We start from the raw sequence: 22912 nt of genomic DNA, 5'->3' as shown, positions 1-22912 counted from the left end.
TGTTGCTATATAAAGCTATTGGTACATAAATGCTATATTGATAATCGTCGTTTCTTGTTAACAATTAATAGTTCTTTAAACATAATTGTATAGATAATTATAAAAGAATGAATGGACTCAGTTTTGCTCTCGTATGAAAATCTAAAATCTTAGTTAATATGCATATTATGACTTTGGCATGCCACCATTTGTAATGCCATAAGACAATACTAATAAAGGGCTAATTACAGGCATATTCCTGACAGATTTAGGCTTTTATCACTCAAGGTTTTCCATTCCCGATTACCCATTTGTTGTTTTACAGATAACGTCTGCCATTACGTGTTCAAACGTCACAATTGTGATGTTAATTTTGTTCTTTAAAAACCAATAATAAGCAATTATTTTGATTACACGCAATCATTTATGAAAAAACTGACAAAACCATTCAATTTCGCCAACTCATCATACAAACCAACCATGCGAAACGACCAAAAAATGTCACGAATTCATTTTCTACGTTCAAGAAATTAAAAGAATAATATATAAATTTTACATTGGCTTAAGATCAGTTCTCATTAATTTATGCTCCTCTCAAAATTTGCCCAATACTAAGCTTCTTATATTCGTTTGCCTGTTCCAATATTGTTCTTTGTTGATAAATATAGCTAATGGTACACAAATGCTGTATTGATAATTGTCGTTTCTTGTCAACAATTAACATTTCTTTAAACATAAATGTATAGATAGCTATAAAAGAATGAATGGACTCATTTTTGCTCTTGTATGAAAATCGAAAATCTTAGTTAATATGCATATTATGACTTTGATATGCCACCATTTGTAATGCCATAAGACAATACTAATAAAAAGCTAAATACAAGCATATTCCTTAAAGATTTTGGCTTTTATCACTCAAGGTTTTCCATTCCCGATTACCCATTTGTTGTTTTACAGATAACGTCTGCCATCACGTGTTCAAACGTCACAATTGTGATGTTAATTTTGTTATTTAAAAACCAATAATAAGCAAATATTTTGATTACACGCAATTATTACATCTAACGCGTTGCTCCTAACTTGGAAATATTACATATTTTGGTTTCTAAATATTACAGCAGTTTGGAAAAGCTAAAAACAAAATTCAGATTGTATTGTTGAACTGTTAACTTAAATCATAGCAAGGTATGTTTGAAGAACACTTTAACAATGTTTTTGTATGCCGACAAAGCGCTTTGACAATAAAGACTGTATGTAAACTTACTTGATTGTGTCGAAAGAAAACTTGAGTAAATTCTCGTCATAGCGATTAAGCAAAAAGTCTTAGTACATTTTTTCAGCCGCGAAATATCTATTAGACAAGAAATCTGTCATGAAGTGTAAAATACAGGCGTGCATTTTAATTCTTTAAATATAATTTATGAAAAAACTGACAAAACCATTCAATTTTTCCAACTCATCATACAAACCAACCATGCAAAACGACCTAAAAATTTTACGAACTCATTTTCTACGTTCAAAGGACTCAGTTTTACTCTCGTTTGAAAATCGAAGATCTTAGTTAATATGCATATTATGATTTTAACATGTCACCATTTGAAATGCCATAAGACACTGCTAATACTTTTACAAGAATTATAGCTAGGTATATTTGCTAGTTGCGTATAAATTAGAAAAATAGTACTTGGGCAACTAAAAGTAAGCACAAACTTATAAAAGTACAAGTTTGAATTTTCAGGCCAAGTCGCAAAATTTTACAAATCACACGCGACTGACACAAAGCCTTCAACCAATCAAAATCTTCCTTTTATCGTTTTACTGTTGGGTGTGACTAAATAGCATGTAGTCACTTCAAGATTATATTGCCGTCGATTTTGTTGGTGGAAATATGAATTTTACGGCACAACACAACTTCCTTATAGCTTAATTGTTTCTTTATATTACATCACTCCACAATTTTAATAAACAGGTGTTTTTGTAGCAGATCTACAACAATCAATAAACCAAATAAAATGTGATTGGAAAGAAGTTGTGGCTGAAAAATGTTAAGTAATATAGCACGCAAATGCAACTTAAACCTCTGATTTTTTTTATTTTAACAAATGTATGCAAAGTGCAATACAAACCAGCAGTGCATAATTTATTGTAAATTTAAAACGACCATATTAAGTAATTATTGGATGAGGTTGAGAATGATATGAAGAATTATTCAGACTGAGATCAATGTAAACTGCTAAAGTGAAACTGATGCGGACAACATTGACCGAGGTCTGAATAATTTTTGACATTATGCAAAAAAATTTCAATAATTGTTTTATATAGCATTATTTAAACATATCAATATAAAACATTTTTTAAACCTTCGATAATTTGTTTTTTCCAGGCGGTTTATTCAGGCTCGTCTCGTTTAAATATGCTGCAAATGTGTTCGAAACCAGCTTCGCCACTCTTTATTGCTTTTCGCAACCTTTTCGTTTAAAAGCTTTGAAATAGTTTTTAGAAACTGTTGTTAACATTGCTGTTATTTGATTTGTTTTAAAACCGGCTTTTAATGGCATCCATAATTGTAGAAACTATTATGTGTACATATGACTTTATAATTGCCGATATAAAGAATCATCTTAATGTAGTTGACCAATCTGAGCTGACAATGCTTACATTGTGAAAAGCAACAGTGATTATTAAATAAATACAATGAAACACGTGCGCTGATTGGTCTAAAGCTGTGTTTGCATTAGCCTGTGCAAAACAATGTGAGCTCAATCAATCAATCAAAGAGAATTTGCAAATCAATCATGAATACGCGTCAGAAGAATATTAAAACGTTTTGCTTGCTTCGCATTATTGTTATTTTATAAATGAAATATAAGATGTATTTTACGTTTGCACTGGCTTATGCAATCCTCTGAAACGTTTGTGAAAATCTTGAGAAGGTACCATCCTCGACTTCGGTCTTGAGATTCCATTGATCAGCTTTCGAGTTCTCCCAAAGGTGTCCTCAGTTTGCATACGCCTGTGCAAACACAGTAAACATCATTTATATCTAAAATAGTGCTATTTTCTCTTTTAGTATGATGGCGAAAGACGAAATACCTGCCCTTGGCCGCCCATTCCAGTTGGGAATGCTTTATGATCGCCGTTCTGAGAAACTGGTTATGGGAAAGACTTTATGGTCATATAAACATTTAAACGAATGTCTTAGCACCCATCCTCAACCATATACAAATAATGACGTCTTTGTAGAAAATTCGATCGATGACAAAACAAGTGCCCTAAACATAGAAGCAGGTCTTAAGCTTAGTTTCCTGACAGGGTTGGTGAATGTAGAAGGTTCTGCTAAATATTTGAGCGATGCAAAGACGTCCAAGCGACATTCCCGTGTGGTGTTACACTATGAAACAACTACAGAAGTAAAGCAGCTGACGATGGAGCATCTTGGTAAAGATCAAACTGACTATCCCGATGTACTTGATACAGTTGAAGCTACTGATGTTGTGGTTGGCATTTTGTACGGTGCGAAGGCTTTCTTTGTGTTTCAAAATGAAGTGTCCGAGGGTGAATTGGAAGAAGAAGTGAATGGAAATATGAAGATTTTAGTGCAATCTCTACCAGGAGTAGAGATTGGTGGTCATGGCTCTGTTGATATCACTGAAAAACAAAAGAAGTACAAAGAGAGTATGAGATGCAAAATGTATGGAGACTTTCGTCTGAACAAGAGTCCAACTAACTTCGAGGAAGCTGTTAAAGTCTACAAAGAATTACCCTCGCTCATTGGCGAAAAAGGAGAGAAAGCAGTTCCTATTCAAGTATATTTATACCCACTGAGTAAGATGGATAAAGGTTTTCAGAAAATAGCAAGTGGAATAAGCGCAAATTTGATAACTCAAACGTCTGAATTACTTCAAAAAATAATATCCTTAAAAGAAGAATGTAATGATCTTCTTCATAACAATATCTGTTGTAACTTTCCACAATTGAAGAAGCAGATTACTAAATTTCTTGGAAATGTTGAGCACTACAGATCCAGTTTTGAAGAAAAACTGCTTTCAGTTCTTCCTAAGGTAAGAGGAGACAGCAATAAAGAGCAAGAGCTTGCTTTACTTATAAAAGAAAAAGAAGAGTCTCCTTTCTCTCGTCGATCCTTGGAAGCGTGGTTGGAAGATAGAAAGGATGACGTAAAACCATTTCAACATATATTAGATAAGTTTGACGAAACCTCTTATGGCAGTCTGGATAGTATCAACGATCTCTTGATGGATCCCAAAATTAAATATATCGTTTCCTTTACTCTCAAGACTTCTTGGGTAGAAGATCACCAACTACTTGACATGGATGCTCACCAAAGTAAAAACTATCCTTTAATGGAAAATGACAATGAGCTATGCACCGGCACCGCGGAAAATGACAATTTTAAAATAGGCAAGATTTGTGAGGCAAAGAAAATCCGTGATGCCATACAAATCTTTAAAAATTTAAAATCATTTAATGAAAAAAATGATGAGTTCAAATTTCTTGTTATAAAAGAATCTTTACCTTTGGGTGGCCATGGTGAAACTGGTGCTTTTGTTTCTCTGTATGTAAACGGTGAGCTTGTAAACAATAATTTGAGCTGTAGTTCGAAGCCGAAAAACCTGGAAGTCCTAGAAACAAGCCAGAACTCCTTAAAGATTACTTGGGATGAGGAAAAAACGAACATAGAGTTTGCAAAAAGTTACAAAATCTTCTATACCGATAACAAAAGCTTAGATACGTGGCCACACATCGAACAAGAATGGAATAATGCAAAAAAACCAACAGTTGTTCTTTCAAATCTTGAACCAGCAACCACCTATCACATAAAAGTTTGTGCTCTTAATAAAATTCCGATCAGTGAGTGTAGTGAAGTTTTATCAGTGACAACTTCCTTACATCGACTTGAAAGCGACAGAATACTTCGCTTCTGTAAACTCCTAAAGCCTTCAGAAAACAGAGAACCTGCAGTATATGGTCTTCCTTTGAGTCTTGTTCCCCAAGATCAAGATAAAATGATTCGCAAGTTCGAAGTGAATCTCAACAATGAAGAAAATCTTTCAAACAATGTGAGCAAGCCACATAAAGCTATTTTAATGGTTTCCCTTAAGGCTAACCTTAGAAGAAGAGTTGATTTTGCAAACGCCATGGTTAACTACATATTTGGTGTACAATTTGAGGATATATTTCGTCTTCAACTGATTTATAACGAATCTCATGACAGGAAAGATGGCGAAGTCTTCATTTATACTTTGCATCACATGGAAGGATTTAAGGTTTAACCAATTTGAATTTTTCTGTTTATTATATTTATCGTCCTCTTTAATGAAATTTCTCTTTTTATCTCATTTTCTGCTGACGTTGTTTAATTTCTTATTTATTTTAGGTTCCTTTTAGCATCACCATAATAGACTTCGTGCTCAGTGAAGTTGCGGTCCCATCTCCAGTAAAAAATTTTATTGAAGAGTTGCAACGTTCAATGGGGCATCTTTATGCGAGATTCTATTTTATTGAAGATGTCATTTGCAGGAGGCATAGCACCAACACAAGTAAAGAGATTTACGATAAATTTTTTGATGAAAGATTCCCTTACCTGTATTATAAAGATCTCAATTTTTGTTTTCCTAGATATCTTTATTATTGGACTCATCCAATAGGGACTGTGTTTTCCATATTCAACAAAAGTGTTTGTATGTTAGATAGCAGTTTTTACAAAGACTACAACTACGGCGCTATGTTTTGGAACATAGAAATGAATGGTTTTTATACAATCTTTGAGTCTATAAATGATGCGAATGCAAAAGGTTTTTCCGAAGCGTTTATAATAAGTTGTCAAAACGAGGATATAACAAAGACATAGTTGAAAAATACATGCAGAGTGATCTTTTATGATCGTATCTCTGAAATTTTCTGCTTTGAAATTTATTACGTGTAAAAAAAAGAAAATAATTACGATCACAAGGCAAGCTATGAATGCGTTTCTAACTTTTTCAGTATTTTTCAATTGATAAACTACCATAGATTTACAGAGTTCAGGAAGTGGATTTGGAAACAAGAAATAAGATTTTACCTTGAAAGGGCTAAATATAAATTTGACCTCTTTGTCAGTACAGTACGTTTAATAATTTGTGTGAGTTTGTGTTGTGTGTGTCCCGTCATAAGTATATAATTACAAATATAACGTAGGTTGTAGCATTTTTCCTAGTTTTATATGCATTCCGTCAACATTGATGTATTTATGGCATAACCGACATTAGAACAGAAATTTTGAGAAGAAAGTAGTAAAAACTCTTATATCAATGTTTTATGCATCTAGTTCCCTCATTTTGAAAACGCTGTAAATATATATTTTTTAAACTTTTCCATTGTAAAAGGTTTAATGTCAGCAAAACATTTGTTGCATTATATGGAGTGCTTAAGTAATTTTTCAGTTTCCTATTCCATAAGTTATCTTTAAATCTGAAACTATAAATAGGCGTTTTATCTAAAGAGTCAACACAAACTGCAGGATTAAAGTTTTATCGCCCAATTCCATCAAGGCTACACCCTAGACAGGGGGAATTATCCAATATGGTAAGAAGGCTTAAGCCTACAGGCCCGGGCTTTCGAGAGGCCCGTTTTATCTAGACATTATTAGGATTTGGACATTTTTGTTAGTCCAGGCCAGCTGAATGTGGGTTAATGCTGATGAAAATTCGTAGGAGCAATTGAATGCAGAGGAAAAATGGCTTCCGTACTATCGACAGATCAAATGCGCAATGTTCAGAACTCATGTAATATTGCATGGCTTTTCCCATATCCCTTGACCATGTCAATGATTTTTGAAATTTTGTTTCAAATTTAAAATGATCTTTAACCCATTTTTTACCCTAGGGAGTTACAAACACGAAGTGAAAAAGCAAAGGAAAACTGAACTGGATGAGAAGAATAGATTTCGCTTAAAGGCCCACGACTTTGTCTTAGCCTACAGGCCCCGTATTTAGTAATCCGCTACTGACCCTAGTTCCCTGGCAAGGCTATTTGAAACTCAATCATATCCGCAATTTGAAACACTTTTTTCTGAGTCTCAGCTTATGATCATTTAGTTTTTTTCACATTCAAACACTCAAACGAAGATTTTGTCACTTGCTGCCCTTGTAGCCGTATAGACCTCAAACCTACTTCAAGATTTCTTACTTCAGTAAAGATGTGGAATAGATATACTTGTATATGTTAATCCATTAATTTATCCAAAGTCTTGTTTTTCTATACAAGGCTCTATTTAGTTTTTTTTTAACATCAAAGTTAACAAATATCTCTCATTTAAAGGACTGAGTCGTACGTCAAAATGCGTCCTTCAGAATAAACACTGCAGAGCAAGCAACAATAATCTTTGACAATTAGGATCACTTAATTTTTAAAGCTTTCCTTTAAACGCAGACATAATACTTTGTTCAATTCTTAAGACGTTCAAAGGTCTTGCACATGATTCCCAGTTCATGATTTTCTCTGATAAAGCAAATGAACTAATAAATTATTTTAAATGTTTTACACAGTTATGAATCAGACATTTTCACAAACTTTTTTTATTTCTCTTTCTTATTGTCACAATCATTTATGTATTCAGTACTAATCAAGAGCCTCGCATGAAGCTATGTATAGTCACGTTTGTATTTTGTATATTATATTTTTATTTCTTACACTAAAGACCAAAAGTAGACACCATAATTAAGCCTAAAAAAGACAAAGACGATAAACTAAGAATGGGCTGATTTGTTTAATGTAAATTGCAAGAAATATCATTACTGACTACGTGCAGCCGATATGCCTTACGATCGATATCCTATTTTGTTCATTTGAGTTTGCCTTACCTATATTTTTATGCCAAAGCTTTTTTGCACATTCTAATGGCCATTGGCGCGGGGGGAGGGGAATGGCCCTCCCAGCTGTAGATTTGTGGGCGGGGGGCAGAAATGAATATGAGTCACGAATTTATAGATTATGCCTTGGAAAACGAGGGCAATATATAGTGAATTAACAGTGGAATCTTTCAGTTTTTATATAACTTATCAAATAGGCACAGTAGGAGCTACAAACTGGAACCCTAATGCACAACCAAAATGCACAGAATAAGATTGTCCACGATATACGCATAATGGGCTATGATTATATTGGCGTGTTTTAACTCGCTTGTTCTCTTTTCTCCACATAGAAGTTTGTACTAAGTAAATATTTATCTATTAGTAGCTATAATCAAGACTAAAATAAAAAGTTTAAGTGATGTCTGTATCTGTAACAAACAGAAATCTCCGCCATGTTCAATAGACGCCACGGTAAAAGTCGCAATGGTCGCTGCATGCCCAACGTGCTTGTTAACTGTGTGTTCACAGCTCACTCACGGTAAAAATGATTTCTAAAGAAGTCAAGTTTGACTATTGCTTTAAAATTTAACTAATAAAAAAAATAATTAGCTGGCTGCACCACTTTCAAAAAGGGTTAATAAAATAACCCTTAATAAAGTAGATCCTACACCAAGCACGGCTACAGTAATTATTCCCCATTTTGTGGGCTCATAGATCAACTAAAGAAGGCCTGACTGCTTTGTTCATTCTCATTCACCGTCTTTTTACATCGTCGTTGTTCAATTAGCAGGTGAGTTTCAATCCATTATAATCATTCCCTTGATTGGTTTTTTTTGTCAACCTTAATCATTCGAAACTAGACAACAGGTTCTTATTTTAGGTGGCATAGGTTTTGAAATAATTTCTCATTTCATTTTAGGCCAACTTCTTTGTGCCTGTCAACAAAATGGTAAGTCATGTTTTCACCTTCTACAAGTTTCCTATTGTTATTTGTTGACCCTGTCTTCTTTTCACCGAAGCCTAAAAAATTCACGAAATCAAAGACTTCTTCCTCACAGCTCGAAGAAAAGATTCAAAATATAAGACTTTTTATGGAATTATTGTGATTGTTGTATGAAGTCATAAGCAACAATTTTAGAGTATAAACAAAGTTCACATAAATGTTTCGTGATAATATTGCGTAAATGTTTGGACCAACGTTTGTTGTGTATACTTCTACATCTTTCATACATACATCGCACAAGAACTCTTCTCTCAAAGCTGCATAATAGAATTTTTCTTTTTCTTAGTCCTTTGCACACCTGAAATATTTGTGTGTTTTGCTAGGCAATTCGTTGAATTCAACTAGTAATAAAGCATGATGTTCTATGTATTTTAGCTGCCCTATACTATTCAGTTAAGTAAGCTTATTTGTATTGTGTTTATTGAACAATTTCTAAGCTAACATGTATACCAGTAAACTGCATTATATATATTATATGTTTAAATAAATCTGATATTGTCATTCGCTTTGTGTATACATAAATAATTTGCGCATTTTCCTGACAATGTATCTTTGTTGTATCTGTGTTGTATCTATATCAGTGATTGCTATTATTAAAGTATAAATCCAACATGTAATTATTGTTAAAATATTAGAATGGTTTTTTTAACCAATTTCAACGATTTGTTAGACAAACTTTATCTTAGCTGAAACAAGTTACTGTTTAAGCAGCAACTTAAAAGATTGTTGAGTGATTGTGCTAGTATTTAACATTTATTGTGTGATGAGATTCCATTGTCTATTATGAGACGAATGAGTTATGATTTTTATTGCATGTGTGTATTCGATATTTTTCATCTATAACATCACATCAAGTATTAGACCAAAATCTTGCTTTGATTTCCAGGCAGTCAAACAAAGTTGTCAGTTGAGGAACTAACAAATGAAAATGTTTTCTTTTTTTACCAGAATTTTACCAGGATTTTTTTTCTGTATGATCATTAATGTATGTTCAGTGGTATTTGTCCAAAGACTCCTTCCCTATTTTGTCAATTTTTGATATCATATTTTTGTAGTTTGTGTTAACATTTTTATACACATCAACCGAGTTTTACTTATGCCATGAATTTGCTAGTATAGCAACCTATTTTTATTTGGGCTATTACTTTAAAACTAAAAAAAGCTACGCAACTGTTGCTTCTTCGCTCTTTAGGTTGACAAATATTAGACAAATGTTAAACAGTTATCCAATAGAAACTATTAATTACTGTAATATTGGCACTTCAAAAGTGTTGATGTTATACACAAAGCCATGAATTGCATCATGTTTGTTAAAAGTGTTAAATTTGAGGGCAAGTGTCATTTCTCAGAAATGTTACATTTACCTGGCACAGGAAAGTAGTTATGGTGCAGGTATGGTCCCAGAAGTAAACAAAGCTCTTACTCGTGTCAATTAGTTTCCAGTCTTAGGAAGTAAACAGGGCGCGCGCGTGTAAACCGGAAACGAACTTAGCAGGGGAATGTTGAATGTGATAGGTTATCATAATAAAGGAAATGAAACAATTGACAAAATAAAATGGCGTTTTCAGCGGTAGTGACGATAATGTACTGTTCTCTGTCAAATAAAAACATTTTTTCGAAACTTAACGTGACAAGAAGTATTATCTAATTTATTAAAAGCATCCAATAAAATGTCTGAAAGCACTCTTCGTGTATTTCATTAGAATTTAAATTCTATCTCAATGTTAGATATGACTTTAGAAAATTTAAGTTGTGATTTTGTTCATTGTTTTAGGCCAGTGTGAACACTGTCACTTATGGGTAATTTGCCCACCAAGCTGCGGGCATGAAGTCCACCTCTGGTGGAGGAAAGACTGATTGAATGCTTGCCATTCAAATGTCCTATTTGCTTGTAAGTGAAATAATTTATATGCTTGCTAAATGTTGTAGTCGTTTTTTTATGTAATGTCCATTGCTTTATACTCTAGATGTTTTGACAAAGAAGTAGACAGCTTCTTAGAAGATTTTTTTCAGTATTTATTTTTATAATTCTTTATCTTTTGAAAATTGATACAGTAGAACAGTCAGTAAGATTGATTTCTTTTTATTTCAGAGTGGCCGTTGCTAGTTTTTTTAATTAAAAATATTATATATCAATAAAATTTATTTAAGAATATCAACGTCTCATGTTCTAATTTGTTCTTTTTTTCTGTCAAAAATATTTTTCTCTAATCATTGCAAGTGTACTTGATAAATTCTAGCCCATTTACTATCGGAGTCATGTCTTGTAAACTATCAAAGGATTTCATGACTTCTTCCTCATCGATTTCTGATACTGCATCATCAAAGTAAATCGATACCCTTTCATCATTCGGCATCATCAAACATTCATGTCGCCTTTGAGATGGTTGATCAACACGACAACCGTCACAGTCTTTTGCCACATGTTCGTATATTTTAAAACCAATTTCAGTAGCATAGCACTTTAAATATTCATTTTGTATATTGCTTTGGCTTTCATCTAAAACATTGCTCTCATCTTCAAATTCGAAGGACGATTCCTTCACTTCCTTTGCTTGCTCAATGTCAACTTTTAAAGCCATTTTCGTTTTAGTTAGACAAAAATTACCAAATAACTTTAACTCAATAAAATTTTAACGTGTTCCCCTTTTCTATATTTGCAAAGGAAACAAGAAAACGGATCTAATATTGCTTTAAGAATAGAAAACAATTGACAATTTTAATTAAGTTTTATCGTGTTTCAATTAATATGTCATCCAGTAGCAACCTTCGTTCATTTTACGTGGTTTCCAGTTTACATGCACGCGCCCTGTTTACTTCCTAAGACTGGAAACTAATGGATACGGGTAAGAGCTTCGTTTACTTCCGGAACCATACCTGCACCATAACTACTCAGATAATCCAATTTGAAAATCGTTTTAAAGATCGCAAATACCGTGGTGAATGGTAGAAGTAATAAGTTAATAGTTCTTGAAAGAACTGTTTTAACTAAAAAGCACCAACCCAATAGTTCTAAAAGAAATGTTGTGAAATCAAGCAACACGAATTATCCTGCTCATTTTTTGTGGATGAGAAAAGTTTATCACAAAAAATGAGCGGGAGGGGCCCAAAGAATCTCTACCGGCGGAAGTTTTAAGCAATGTAATGTATGAATAAAAATGTGAGTGTGATGCTCGCTATGTAGGTAGAACGTCTCAAAGGTTAAATGATAGGATGAAACAGCATGTACCAACTTCAATCAGAAATAGAACGGTCCCCTTAAGACAACAACCAAAACGTGATTGTAAGAAAAATAATTTAGTTTCATGTGACTCCGCGATTGGTAAACATTTCTTAAACAACTCCCATTGTGCTGATTCTTATTCGGACGACAACTTTAGAATCATTAAGAATCATCATCATCATGCCGTTCATTCTTTCATCATTCATCATTCATCATTCATCATTCATCATTCATCATGCCGTTCATTAGAATCATCATCATGCCGTTCATTCTTTCAGTTACGCGTCATGGAGTTTGTTCTAATTAAGTTAACTAATCCCGTCCTCTTTTGGCAAAAGGATGATGTTTTCAATTTATTCCTGTTTTGAGCGTCATCTCCCTTTTTGGATGATGTACACTCTTTCTTGGCATAATAAATATTGGTAGATTTTTAATTTTCATTTAGCAGACGCATTCTTTTAAGAACTAGTAACTTATTACTTTTACCATTCACTATTGTATTTGCGATGTTAAAAATGATTTTTAGATTTGTCACCACGACAACGTCTCTATTTTATGAAATCCAATTTCAACTTTTTATTATTTCTAAAATTATTATGTCACTTGCTTCGTAATAATATTCATGTCCACTTGTTCAACATTAACAATTTGCTACATGTTTGTAAATGTCGATCGTCCAGGTTGGTATAGTCCTGAGAAGGACTGTTTTTGTTGTTGTTGACTGACGTTTCGACAACCTTAGCGGTAGTCATCTTCAGAGTCAAATGAGGAGTTAAGGCCGATCTCCACTTCGAGCGTACCGTACCGTAACGTAGCGAAACGCGACGTAGCGTATCGTATACATATACGTGTTACATTCTCCACTTTTGTGGTGTTGACGAACCGTACAGAAACGAAGCATGGCGCAAATTTTGATTATAATCATAACATGGCAGTTGTCAGTAAAAACACACTTCTTCTTTTCTTGTTAAAAAGAAGGATGACTTAAGGAAATAAAAATAAAAAGTTAGTATGGGTACGAAAAATATTTGAAGAACGCAAAACTAAAAGAGAATTCTATTTATTAGTCCAAGATTTACGTTTATTTGATGAAGAATTTTTTTTCAAATATTTTCGTATGACTCCTGTTCAATATGAAGAACTTTTGACTATGATTGCTCCAGAGATACAGAGGTCTTGCATAACTTGGGAATGTATAGGGCCTAGTCAGCGACTTTGTGTAACACTCAGGTATCTAACTACAGTAGATTCTCAAACAACCATAGCGATGAACTTTCGAATGAGCCCAAACACTGTTGGACGAATCATCTTTTCAACATGTGAAGTACTGTGGAAAGTACTGTCATTGGTATTCATGAAATGTCCAAGCAATGAGGCAGAGTGGAAGTGCATAGCACAGGGGTTTGAAAGTAAATGGAATTTTCCACACTGCATTGGTGCGCTTGATGGAAAACACGTCATGATGCAGGCACCAGCTAACTCTGGATCGATGTTCTTTAATTATAAGAAAACCCATTCTATTGTTTTAATGGCTATTTGCAATGCAAACTACCAGTTCACATTGGTTGATATTGGTGACTCAGGACGGAATAGTGACGGTGGTGTATTTTCTTACAGTACAATGGGTGAATCAATTAAGAAAAACAGTCTAGGCATCCCTAGGCCCGAGGCATTCCCTTCCACTCAAAAATGCTATCCATTCGTCATAGTGGCAGATGAGGCGTTTCAGTTACAGCAAAATATCATGAAACCGTACCCTAGAGAAGCTCTGGGAATATCTGAGCGGGTATTCAATTATCGGTTGTCTCGAGCGAGGAGGGTAATTGAAAATGCGTTTGGAATTGTAGCAGCGCGATTTCGGGTATTTCGTCGACCAATTCACGCCAGAGTTGAAATGGTTATTCAAGCTACAAAAGCAGTAATCGCTCTGCACAATTATCTTATGGCTGGAAGTTCTTTTTCGCACAGCACAAAATACTGTCCAGCTGGTTTCGTGGACAACGACACAGAAAACGGAAGAGGTCTTGGAGAATGGAGAAAAGTGACACAATCAGATAAGGGTTTAAGAGATGTCAGCAACGCTGGGTCAAACAACTACTCTCGTGATGCAAAGCTTGTTAGAGAAGATTTTAAAAACTACTTCATGTCCCCAAAAGGACAAGTACGCTGGCAGTGGAACGCAGTACATGCTACAGTAGATTCTTTTCAAAACAACGTTTAACTAAATCAAAGAAACATTTATTACTTTTGCCACTGTTTTTATAACATAACGTGGTAGTTAACGCATGTAAACGTAAAGTTATTTGTAACAATAAATTTCTTGAAAAAGTTTATGGAAAAAACATTCTGTTACATTTCGTCATCATCTTCAAACTCAGCAAGAACTTGCAATACTTTGATCTTAGCCAATTTGTTTTTCTTTCAAGTCAAATTCCTAAAGGTAGTAACCAAACTGGAACAGAAAAGAATGTCCTGGTCTTCTGGGTTAGTTGTCTTTTTTGAATCACCATTTTTAGCATATGCTATATTATTGGCAAGGCTTAAGGCCAAAAGATCGTCAATCTGATCTGATCGCCTTTACCGAGTCTTTTGAAGAGGTTCTGAGTCTGAAATTTCTGGTTTTGCATGGGAATTGTCCACAGTGATTGGTGAAAATAATGTAAATGCTCTATCCTCATCACATCACACAAAAAGGACAACTCAACGAAATATTCACAAGTTGGCAATTTCTTACTTGCCCCACTCCCTGATCGTGTCGCCAACTCTCGCTTTTTAATGCATCTTCTATAATTATCCTTCAGCCTGTCAAACTCTCTACAAACTACATTCTCTAGTTTTAGAAACATAAAAACCTGTATATTAAACTTTGTTCAGTGCATTTGTTAGAAGATGTTATGCCCTTCATAAACATAGTTGTTTAGTAGCCAATTGCAGAGCCATAGCTAAAACAATAAATGGGGGGAGGTGTGTTTATTCTTATATTCAGTAGCGTTAGACTGATTTCTTTTGAAAATGATTTGGCTTTCTAAAGAAATCAGTCAAGCTCAAATAAATCTATGAAAAAACAAACCTCCCCTCTCCCAATTTAGTTCTCTAGCTATGGCCCATGCGAATTGACTCAGTTTTAACCCCAATAAGAAGGAATGCATTAGTATTTCTTACAGTCTAACACCAGACAAGACCTTCTTAGGATGGGAATGGTTTGCACCATATACCAAATGTAAGAAGAGTATGATAAGGAAATTGCAATATAAGGATGGTTACAGGTACAATGCAGCAAAAAATAGTGAGCTACACCAAATTTAATATTTAATGTTGCAAAAGGGACATATTTATTCTTATCAATGAATATCAACTTCCATATAAAGCTCATTTAATACTATCATTTCTTAATTAACAGGCATATTGATGATCAGTGTCATGTCACTGTGATAATTGCATGGGTGAGTATCACATTTGAATAATATATTGTTTTAATAAATAAAAGGTGTAATATGTACTGCTTGCTTGTTTTTATTCATAATGGCTCTGTTGTATAAGTTTTGTAAGCTGAAGTATTGAATAAAATAAAGCAAAACCCACATAACTAGATATTTCTAATCAAACACATTTAAATAGACATAAATTTATACCCAACAAGTGGCAGTTAATAGCAATACAATTTTCACACTCAATAGTAAATGTAGGACACACTTCAATTGCAAAAGCTGGACCAAGAACTGTAGTGATTACATAAATGGCTACTGTATTTTATTAGAGTTTTACCTGTTTTATAAATTTAAGGATTTTGTGCTTATGAAAACTAGGTATCTTGTTCTTTTAGGTTCCAAAATTTTAAGCAATGTATATTGTTAACATAACATACCAGGTACACACAAAGCAGTAGAAATTCGTCGCAATGTTTCCAGTTTCCTTGGTTTGTCTTTATGCAACTTTGACGAAACGTTCCAGATGCTAGGGTATTTTCGCACTTCTTAGATTAAGTTAATCAAAAATGGAGGTTCTTGTACATTTATAGCGCGGGCAGTAGATTAGCTGTTACTTCTATTGAAAGATTCCGCCTCAGATGCCTCTGAGTTTTCTTTTTCTCTGGAAAATTCGTTTATATTGTCTTGCCATTCCTCAAACGACTCCATTTTGAAAAAAAAAACAAGCTAACTTGAGTAGAAAACTTGTTATTTCATTGGTTCAAATCAAACGTACTACGAATTTGTTTCAAAAATGTTGACAGTCGGCGAACTCTGGTTTTGATACGCGTATTAAAACTTTGGACGCGTTCGATATCAATCGTCCTCAGTGATAGTGACAGTGCGCTGGCTCGTCGTTACGTTTTACTACTTTACGCTACGATACGGTCGAAGTGGAGATCGGCCTTTAACGTCAGGTTAGCCGTATTTATATGTTTGTAAATGATGATCGTCTAGGTTAATAAAGTCCTGAGAAGGACTGTTTTTGTTGTTGTTGACTAACGTTTCGACAACCTTAGCGGTAGTCATCTTCAGAGTCAAATGAGGAGTAAACGCCAGGTTAGCCGTATTTGTTATCTGGTTATTACGTCATTGTATTGTGTGTACAGGAAATGTGTATTGTCATTGTGGATTAGTGTGAAGTGAAATATTTTATTTTTGTTGTGATGTGTGATTTAGGTGTGACGTGTTTAGTTGTAATGTGTGGATGTCAATTGTGTATTTTCATTGGGAATTAGTGTGAAGTGTAATGTTTTTAGTTGATCGTTTGTTTGTATTGTGAATAAGTCGTTTGTAAGGTGCCGGTAATTGCTGTGATCTGTTCAGGGGGGTTTGTTCCAAGTTGGTATACCAACTTTCTAATGTAAGCCGTTGTCTATAGTCAGTACTGTAAGTGATGCATTTTGCCGAATCCCAGTCAATGTTGTGCTTTGTGATTCGGTGATGTTCGGCAATGTGATTAGTTTTGTCTTGTTTCTTAGTAGCTCGTTTGTGTTCATTAAGTCTTATGTTTAAATTCCTGCCAGTTTCCCCGATATAGGAGGCGTGGCAGTCGGAGCAGTTTATTTTGTAAACTGCACCTTGCCGTTCGTTGGGTTGTTCTTTCTCTTTTATGTTCATTAGTGCTTGTCGTAACGTTGTGATTGGTTTATGTGCGACACGTATGTTGTATGGTCGCAAGATACGCAAGATAGTCTAAGACGTACCATTGATGTAAGCTATCGTTGCTGTTGCCACTGAGTTGTTCGTTTCGTTGCGTTCGTTGGGTTTGTAAGTGTTGTGTTTGATAAACTCAGAGTTATAGTTGTTTTTGTCAAAAACTCGTTTGAGATAGTTGTTTTCTTTGTGTAGAGCATCCGGTGAATCACATATGATTTGTGCAAGTCTTGTTAATGTTCTGATTGTTGTGGCTTTGTGTGATGTAGGGTTGTAAGATGATTGGTCTAGTAGTCGATCAGTATGTGTTGGTTTGCAATAAACTGTTGTTCGTAGTTTTTGATTGTCATGTTTTACCAAACAAACGAGAAAAGTAAGAGTTCCGTTTCCTTCGACATCTTTTGTAAATTGTATGTGGCTGTTCTGTTTGTTGATGTGAGTGTGAAAGTCATCAATCTCGTCTGCATGTAGTGCTGTTATTGTGTCATTTACGTAGCGAGACCAAAAAGGTATTGCATGTTTATAAGTCGTGAGCGCCTGTTCCTCTATAGATTGCATTACAATTTCAGCAACTATAACAGAAACGGGTGAGCCCATTGCTGTCCCATGTAATCGTTTGTAGTGTGTACCTTTGTACTGGAAGTAAGTCGAGATGAGGCAGAGTTCCAGTAGCTCCATAATGTCTTCTGTCAGTAATGGCAGTACGTCCGTGGTGTTTGTAATGAGGGTTTTAGTACAAGTAAGTGCCAGATTAAGTGGAATACTGGTGAAGAGTGATTTCACATCAAAAGACATTTGTATATAGATTTCACATCAAAAGACACTACTATATAGTTGTCCGGTATTTGTATAGTGCACAGTTTTTTAATGAAAGTTTCAGTGGATTGTAGCTTGTGTTTTGATTTGTTTCTAAGTGGTTGCAGTATGTCAGTCAAGTACTTTGAAAGTTCTTAAGTAGGCGAACCACAGAATGATACAATTGGTCGCATGGGTATTTGTGGTTTGTGAAGTTTTGGTTGTTCGTATAGTCTGGGTGGTCGTGGTACTGAGCATCTGAGTCGATAGTAAATACGTTCAGTTATAATGTTAGATTTTCTCATAGAGAAGATCTTGCTGTTAAGTTTGCGTACTAGTGATGGTGTTGGGTCTCGTTTAAGTTGTTTGTACGTTTGTCTGTCGTTAACAAGGGTGTCCATTTTGTCGAAATAATCATTTCTGTCCATGACCACAGTCACGCTTCCTTTGTCTGCTGGTAAAATGACGATGTTTTTGTCGTGTTTTAGTCCTTTGAGTGCTTGTTGTTCGTCTTTTGTCAAGTTGTTGTCACGTATAGAGGACGATTGTAAAGTGGAGGCTATCCTGCTTCTGATCTCGTCTTTGGTTGTCCCTGACAAGTCTCTTTTATACGCTAGGACAGCCTCGACACTTGATACTATCGTCTCAGTCGTGATTCGTCTAGGTGTTATGGAATGTTTTACTCCGTAAGATAGTAGTCGCGTTTCAGTTTCATCTAATGAGCGGCAAGAAATATTCCTCACCCAGTTATCATCATGTTTGTGTCTTGTACGTGTTTTAGTTTGTTTTAAACGTTCAAGTTTTTGTTGTTGTTTGATTTGGTGTTGTGTCTCTGTCTTGTTTGCTCGTTTCTCTGCAATAGTTTGTATCGTAGAAAGTAAAGTATCACTTACTGTCGTTAATATGAGTTCTTTCACTTTGTTCAGCCTTTGTTCTTGTTGTTTGATGTAATAGTTGATTCGTCTGTGACAGTCGTTAATCCGTGCTCGTATCAGTCGTGTGCTGGTGGATTTGTCATACTTTCAAAGTACTTGACTAATCCATTTGATGGATCCGAAAACGGAGGTTTTGAAAACAATGACGTCAATAATTGAGCGCCCCACGATACAAAAGAGACGTTAATAAATCTAAATAATACATATTGCAATTTGATGCTGCAAAAGCTTGAAGAATCACTTATTACACGTAAATACGCATGCTTAGTGCTTACAAGTATTGAATTTCCTCCGTTTTTGAGTATACGTGTGGACAGGTGAAAACGATTCAAATACGCTACGTGTGGACGCAAATCTTTTCAGAAGCGTAGGAAAAGATCTCCGTACTTTTATAAATCCGTATACGTGTGGACATGGCCTTAGTATCAATTACCAAGTACAAAGGTTTCCGTTCAAACACGTGTGTATAGTTTAGATCTAACTTACCGTTTCGTAAAAAGTATCTACTATTGCTCTCAAATACATTGCAGGCTCACTAGATTAGGTTATTTTTTTGGGGGCAACCAAACAAAACCTTGTAGATATTACACTTAATTGCTTTTTTTTGTGCTACAAAGTGAAGACTATTGTCTTTGAGTATATTATTAGGAGTTTGGCGGGATGAGTTTCAAATAATTTATTTTTACAACCTTTTTAGAACTTGATTTATCTCAATGGCTATAATTAAAGCTTTATGTTGGGCATTAATTTTTATTAAATGAAAGTTTGAAAATGTTCTGAAGGGGAGTATTCACAAAACTTATATCTTGAGGTAGCAAGATGTCTTTCTTGGAATATATTTCATTAATTTTTAAAAGTAAACTACACATTTACTGATATGCTGAGATTTGATTCTACTTGTTTCAGTTTATCGTTTAATAGACTGCTTACAGAAAACAAATTTACGAGATTAAAGTAATGGTAATTACTGTTACATCTATCAAATATAAATGTTTCCTTGAAGATCAGAAACACCTTTCTTTTGATTACCTTGGTTGGTGCCACATGGATTGTGTGTAGGCCAATATGTGCTTGTGCTGCCTTCAAAAAAATAAAAATGAGTACTGTCTTTTAAGTCGGGCCAGTTGAAAGCCAGCGGATGGACGAAGGAGCCCTGTTTTTACAGGCAGAAGGAGTATTCTTTACATTTCGACATAAAATAACTCCATTTTTCTTTGCCACCAAACTTCCAGTTCCAGGTTCACAAACAATCCAATGATTAATGTTTGACGTCACCATGAACTCGCTTCCAATTTCCTTCCAAAGATTCCAATCCATTGCTCCAAATAACGATTTGCTTAGTGGAGGAGTTTTTGAAACTGGAACTGTTACACCACTAGCAGGCCAGTTAGGTCTAGGGATTACAGCATTGCAACCAGACGTAAAGCTTTTGTAGTTTGTAAAAGTGTAGCTATAAACTAGTGTCCAGCCTCCTCTCTGTGTCTTCATGTCGCAATATACTGTGAACGGCTTATTATTTTTTGTTTGGATCATGTAGACTCAGAGATTGCTGATTGATGTTTTGTTAAAATATCTTCGCACGACTTTCGTGTTTTCGTTCGTGATCGACATATGAAATAAAACAAAGGTTGAAAGATATTGTGCTTGAAATTAAAGACCTCCAATTAATTACCTGCTGGATGACTGTACTTTGTTTTGCGATGACCATAAGTCCTCCAATATCCTCTGTCACAAAGCTGAAGTGCAACTCTGTATGTTTGATACTGATTTGGCCAACATTTTGTATACATATGATAATTTGATTCCTACAAAATTCAGACAATGCTCAATGCAACGAAAGTTCGATTTTGCGGTAGTAAATTCTGATTCTTTGAAAGTCTTGTGGATTAAAAATGGTTGAAAGAAACAGTTAAAACACAACAAACGCTTCGTAGCTTGTGCATATGTTTGACTGTTTACTGGAAGATCGACATGGTTGTATCTCTACCAATTTAGGTAGTTATAAAAAAGCAACATGAAACAAATCAAAAGTTAATAAAGATGAGTTTTGTTCATATTTCTCCATCGTTATTTAAATATTCTTACACATTCATATACTCATCACATGTTATTAAGCTATGCTTACCTTGGTCTGTGCTTTGACGCAAATGATCAGAAAAAATGATGTGACCAAAATAAATGCTAGATGCATTATTTGCCTATGATTTTTTAACTTCACCAAATTTCTTTTTCTTGCCTTGTTGACTGTTTGAAAGGAAACTTTGTTTGAACGAAACTTACGGATGCAGATATGTTTTTATCATAGCTTTTGTGTCTGTTTCCTTCAGCAACTTGTTGTTATTCACCTTTCTTATGTAAATTTTCCTTAACTTCTTCATGACATTTGACTAAAGTCAAGATTTCATTGGGCAAAGACAAAATGCTCTTTGTTTTTGTAGACAATTTTTAAACTTCCCCGTTTTTGTTGTGCTTTTAAGGCAAATGAATATTGAGTGAAAACGTGATACAACACGAGTTTTTATTCTTACGTGTTTATTTATAACTTAGCCACGTTAGTGAAAAATCGTTTTTATCGAAACAGTTTTATCGAAAAGACTTCAAAATATTGTGGAAGACAATGTTAAGCTCCTGCCATAACAAATGCGTACGAATTCATACGAAATCTTTTGAAGCGTGAATTTCTATTTAATACTGTGGTGCATGTCGCCTATCGATAAGTTTGTAAATTTTAACAACAAGAAATTCGAAGAAAATGAGGCTAGTGCTAATAAAATAATTATTAAATCACGAAATGGAAATGAGCAGCAAATTTATTGATTATTACTGTGACAAGAGCTTTAGAGCAAACGGTAACATTAAACATACTGGCTGCTGTATGTTGCACCTTTACTAGTCTTTGTCTAGCTATAATGTCATATTAGTGTACCTATTATAGACTTTATAAAATGAAGAGCCTAAGATAATACCATAGGCATTTTACTTTTCTTGCAATTTTAGATATTTATTGTGGATACGTTTGTCTTGAGTTTTCCACTCAAGACGTTAGGCTAGTCGACATGGGTGACCAAAAATTTATTATATATTTTTACGTCCAAAGTTGGAGATATTGATTTGAGAAAATAATTTATGAACTATACGCTTTATTCACTAACATTCTCGATTTGTGAGACGAAAAAACTGCATCTTTAAAAGTCATAACAGACGTTACATTACTTGTAATACAACTTTTCAAAATAAATAAGAGAATTCTAATCAGCTAAGCACGTTGTTATTTTGTCTTACTAGAAAAATAGAAATTGAGGCAGCCATGGTATTAAATATGTTATCGACAAGTCTGTGCAACCACTCAATGAGAAAAGGTGATTTGTTTTTGATGTCAGTTTTCAGCTTTGAAGCAAATAGAAAAGTAGCGAATCAGTTAAATTCATTTAGATAAAAGTTATATGTGTTCACGTACTAAAAATTTTCATTCTTCATTAAGGCAGCTTTTTAATTTTTAGGCATTATATAATTTTGTTTATTTGCTTTCGACATTGCTTTCTAAATAAATATAATGGTTTGATTTTTTGATAAACAACATGTATATATAGTCTCCATACATAATCACACCAAACGAGGGCACTGCTCCACAAGCCCCCTGAATCTTCTTTCTCTATGTTAATCATATATTTAAGTTTATCAGTTGCAATTGGAGAGGGGAGGCATATACTTCAAATAATTGTTTTGTGTTGGTAAAAGCGCAACATTTTGTGCAACTTTGAAAAACATCACGAGCTGAGTTTTTTTGAAGAGATTAAAAGTCCGATTGTAATTCGAAGTCTTTGAAAAGCTCGCGAGTCCATGTGTTCCTAATTGCAAGAGAAGCTATACTATCACTTGTCAATTATAATAAAAAATTTCTCTATTTAGATTATTTTTAATTTTAGCGTAAATTTCATTGCTAACATCGACCGGCGCGTATTTTTCAATTCCATGAGATATTTTTTTACTGCACCATAGCTTCT

At 34.4% G+C, this 22912-nt stretch overlaps 3 protein-coding genes across 4 annotated transcripts in view; 1 reads left to right on the top strand and 2 right to left on the bottom strand.

Moving 5' to 3' along the window:
• The window catches only part of LOC124449765, a 72360-nt gene extending 63449 nt beyond the window's left edge, over positions 1-8911 (top strand). The window contains exon 4 of the transcript XR_006949583.1: positions 8849-8911. The gene's annotated coding sequence lies outside the window, so the exon portion shown is untranslated. The remainder of the gene's footprint in view (positions 1-8848) is intronic.
• LOC124449767 overlaps positions 1-21237 on the bottom strand; it is a 53922-nt gene extending 32685 nt beyond the window's left edge. The window contains exons 1-2 of one of the 2 annotated variants that reach the window (XM_047000675.1): positions 21034-21237; positions 20581-20713 (exon numbers count right to left, since the gene is read on the bottom strand). In XM_047000675.1, coding sequence (XP_046856631.1) covers positions 20581-20713; positions 21034-21099 — 199 coding nt within the window. In that variant the 5' untranslated portion in view covers positions 21100-21237. The remainder of the gene's footprint in view (positions 1-20580; positions 20714-21033) is intronic. The other variant, XM_047000677.1, reaches the window with a different exon arrangement.
• LOC124449768 lies at positions 19570-20473 on the bottom strand. The gene is given in 2 exon segments (XM_047000679.1): positions 19570-20024; positions 20027-20473. Coding segments are annotated over 2 exon segments (552 nt in total). The 5' UTR covers positions 20442-20473; the 3' UTR covers positions 19570-19887.
• Positions 21238-22912: the final 1675 nt, after the last annotated feature.

This window comes from Xenia sp. Carnegie-2017, unplaced genomic scaffold, assembly GCF_021976095.1.
Source record: "Xenia sp. Carnegie-2017 unplaced genomic scaffold, XeniaSp_v1 HiC_scaffold_23, whole genome shotgun sequence".
In the NCBI taxonomy this organism is placed as follows: Eukaryota; Metazoa; Cnidaria; class Anthozoa; order Malacalcyonacea; family Xeniidae; genus Xenia; species Xenia sp. Carnegie-2017.
The sequence above is the reverse complement of the archived record's forward strand: the minus strand, read 5'-3'. Positions and strand labels throughout refer to the sequence as shown.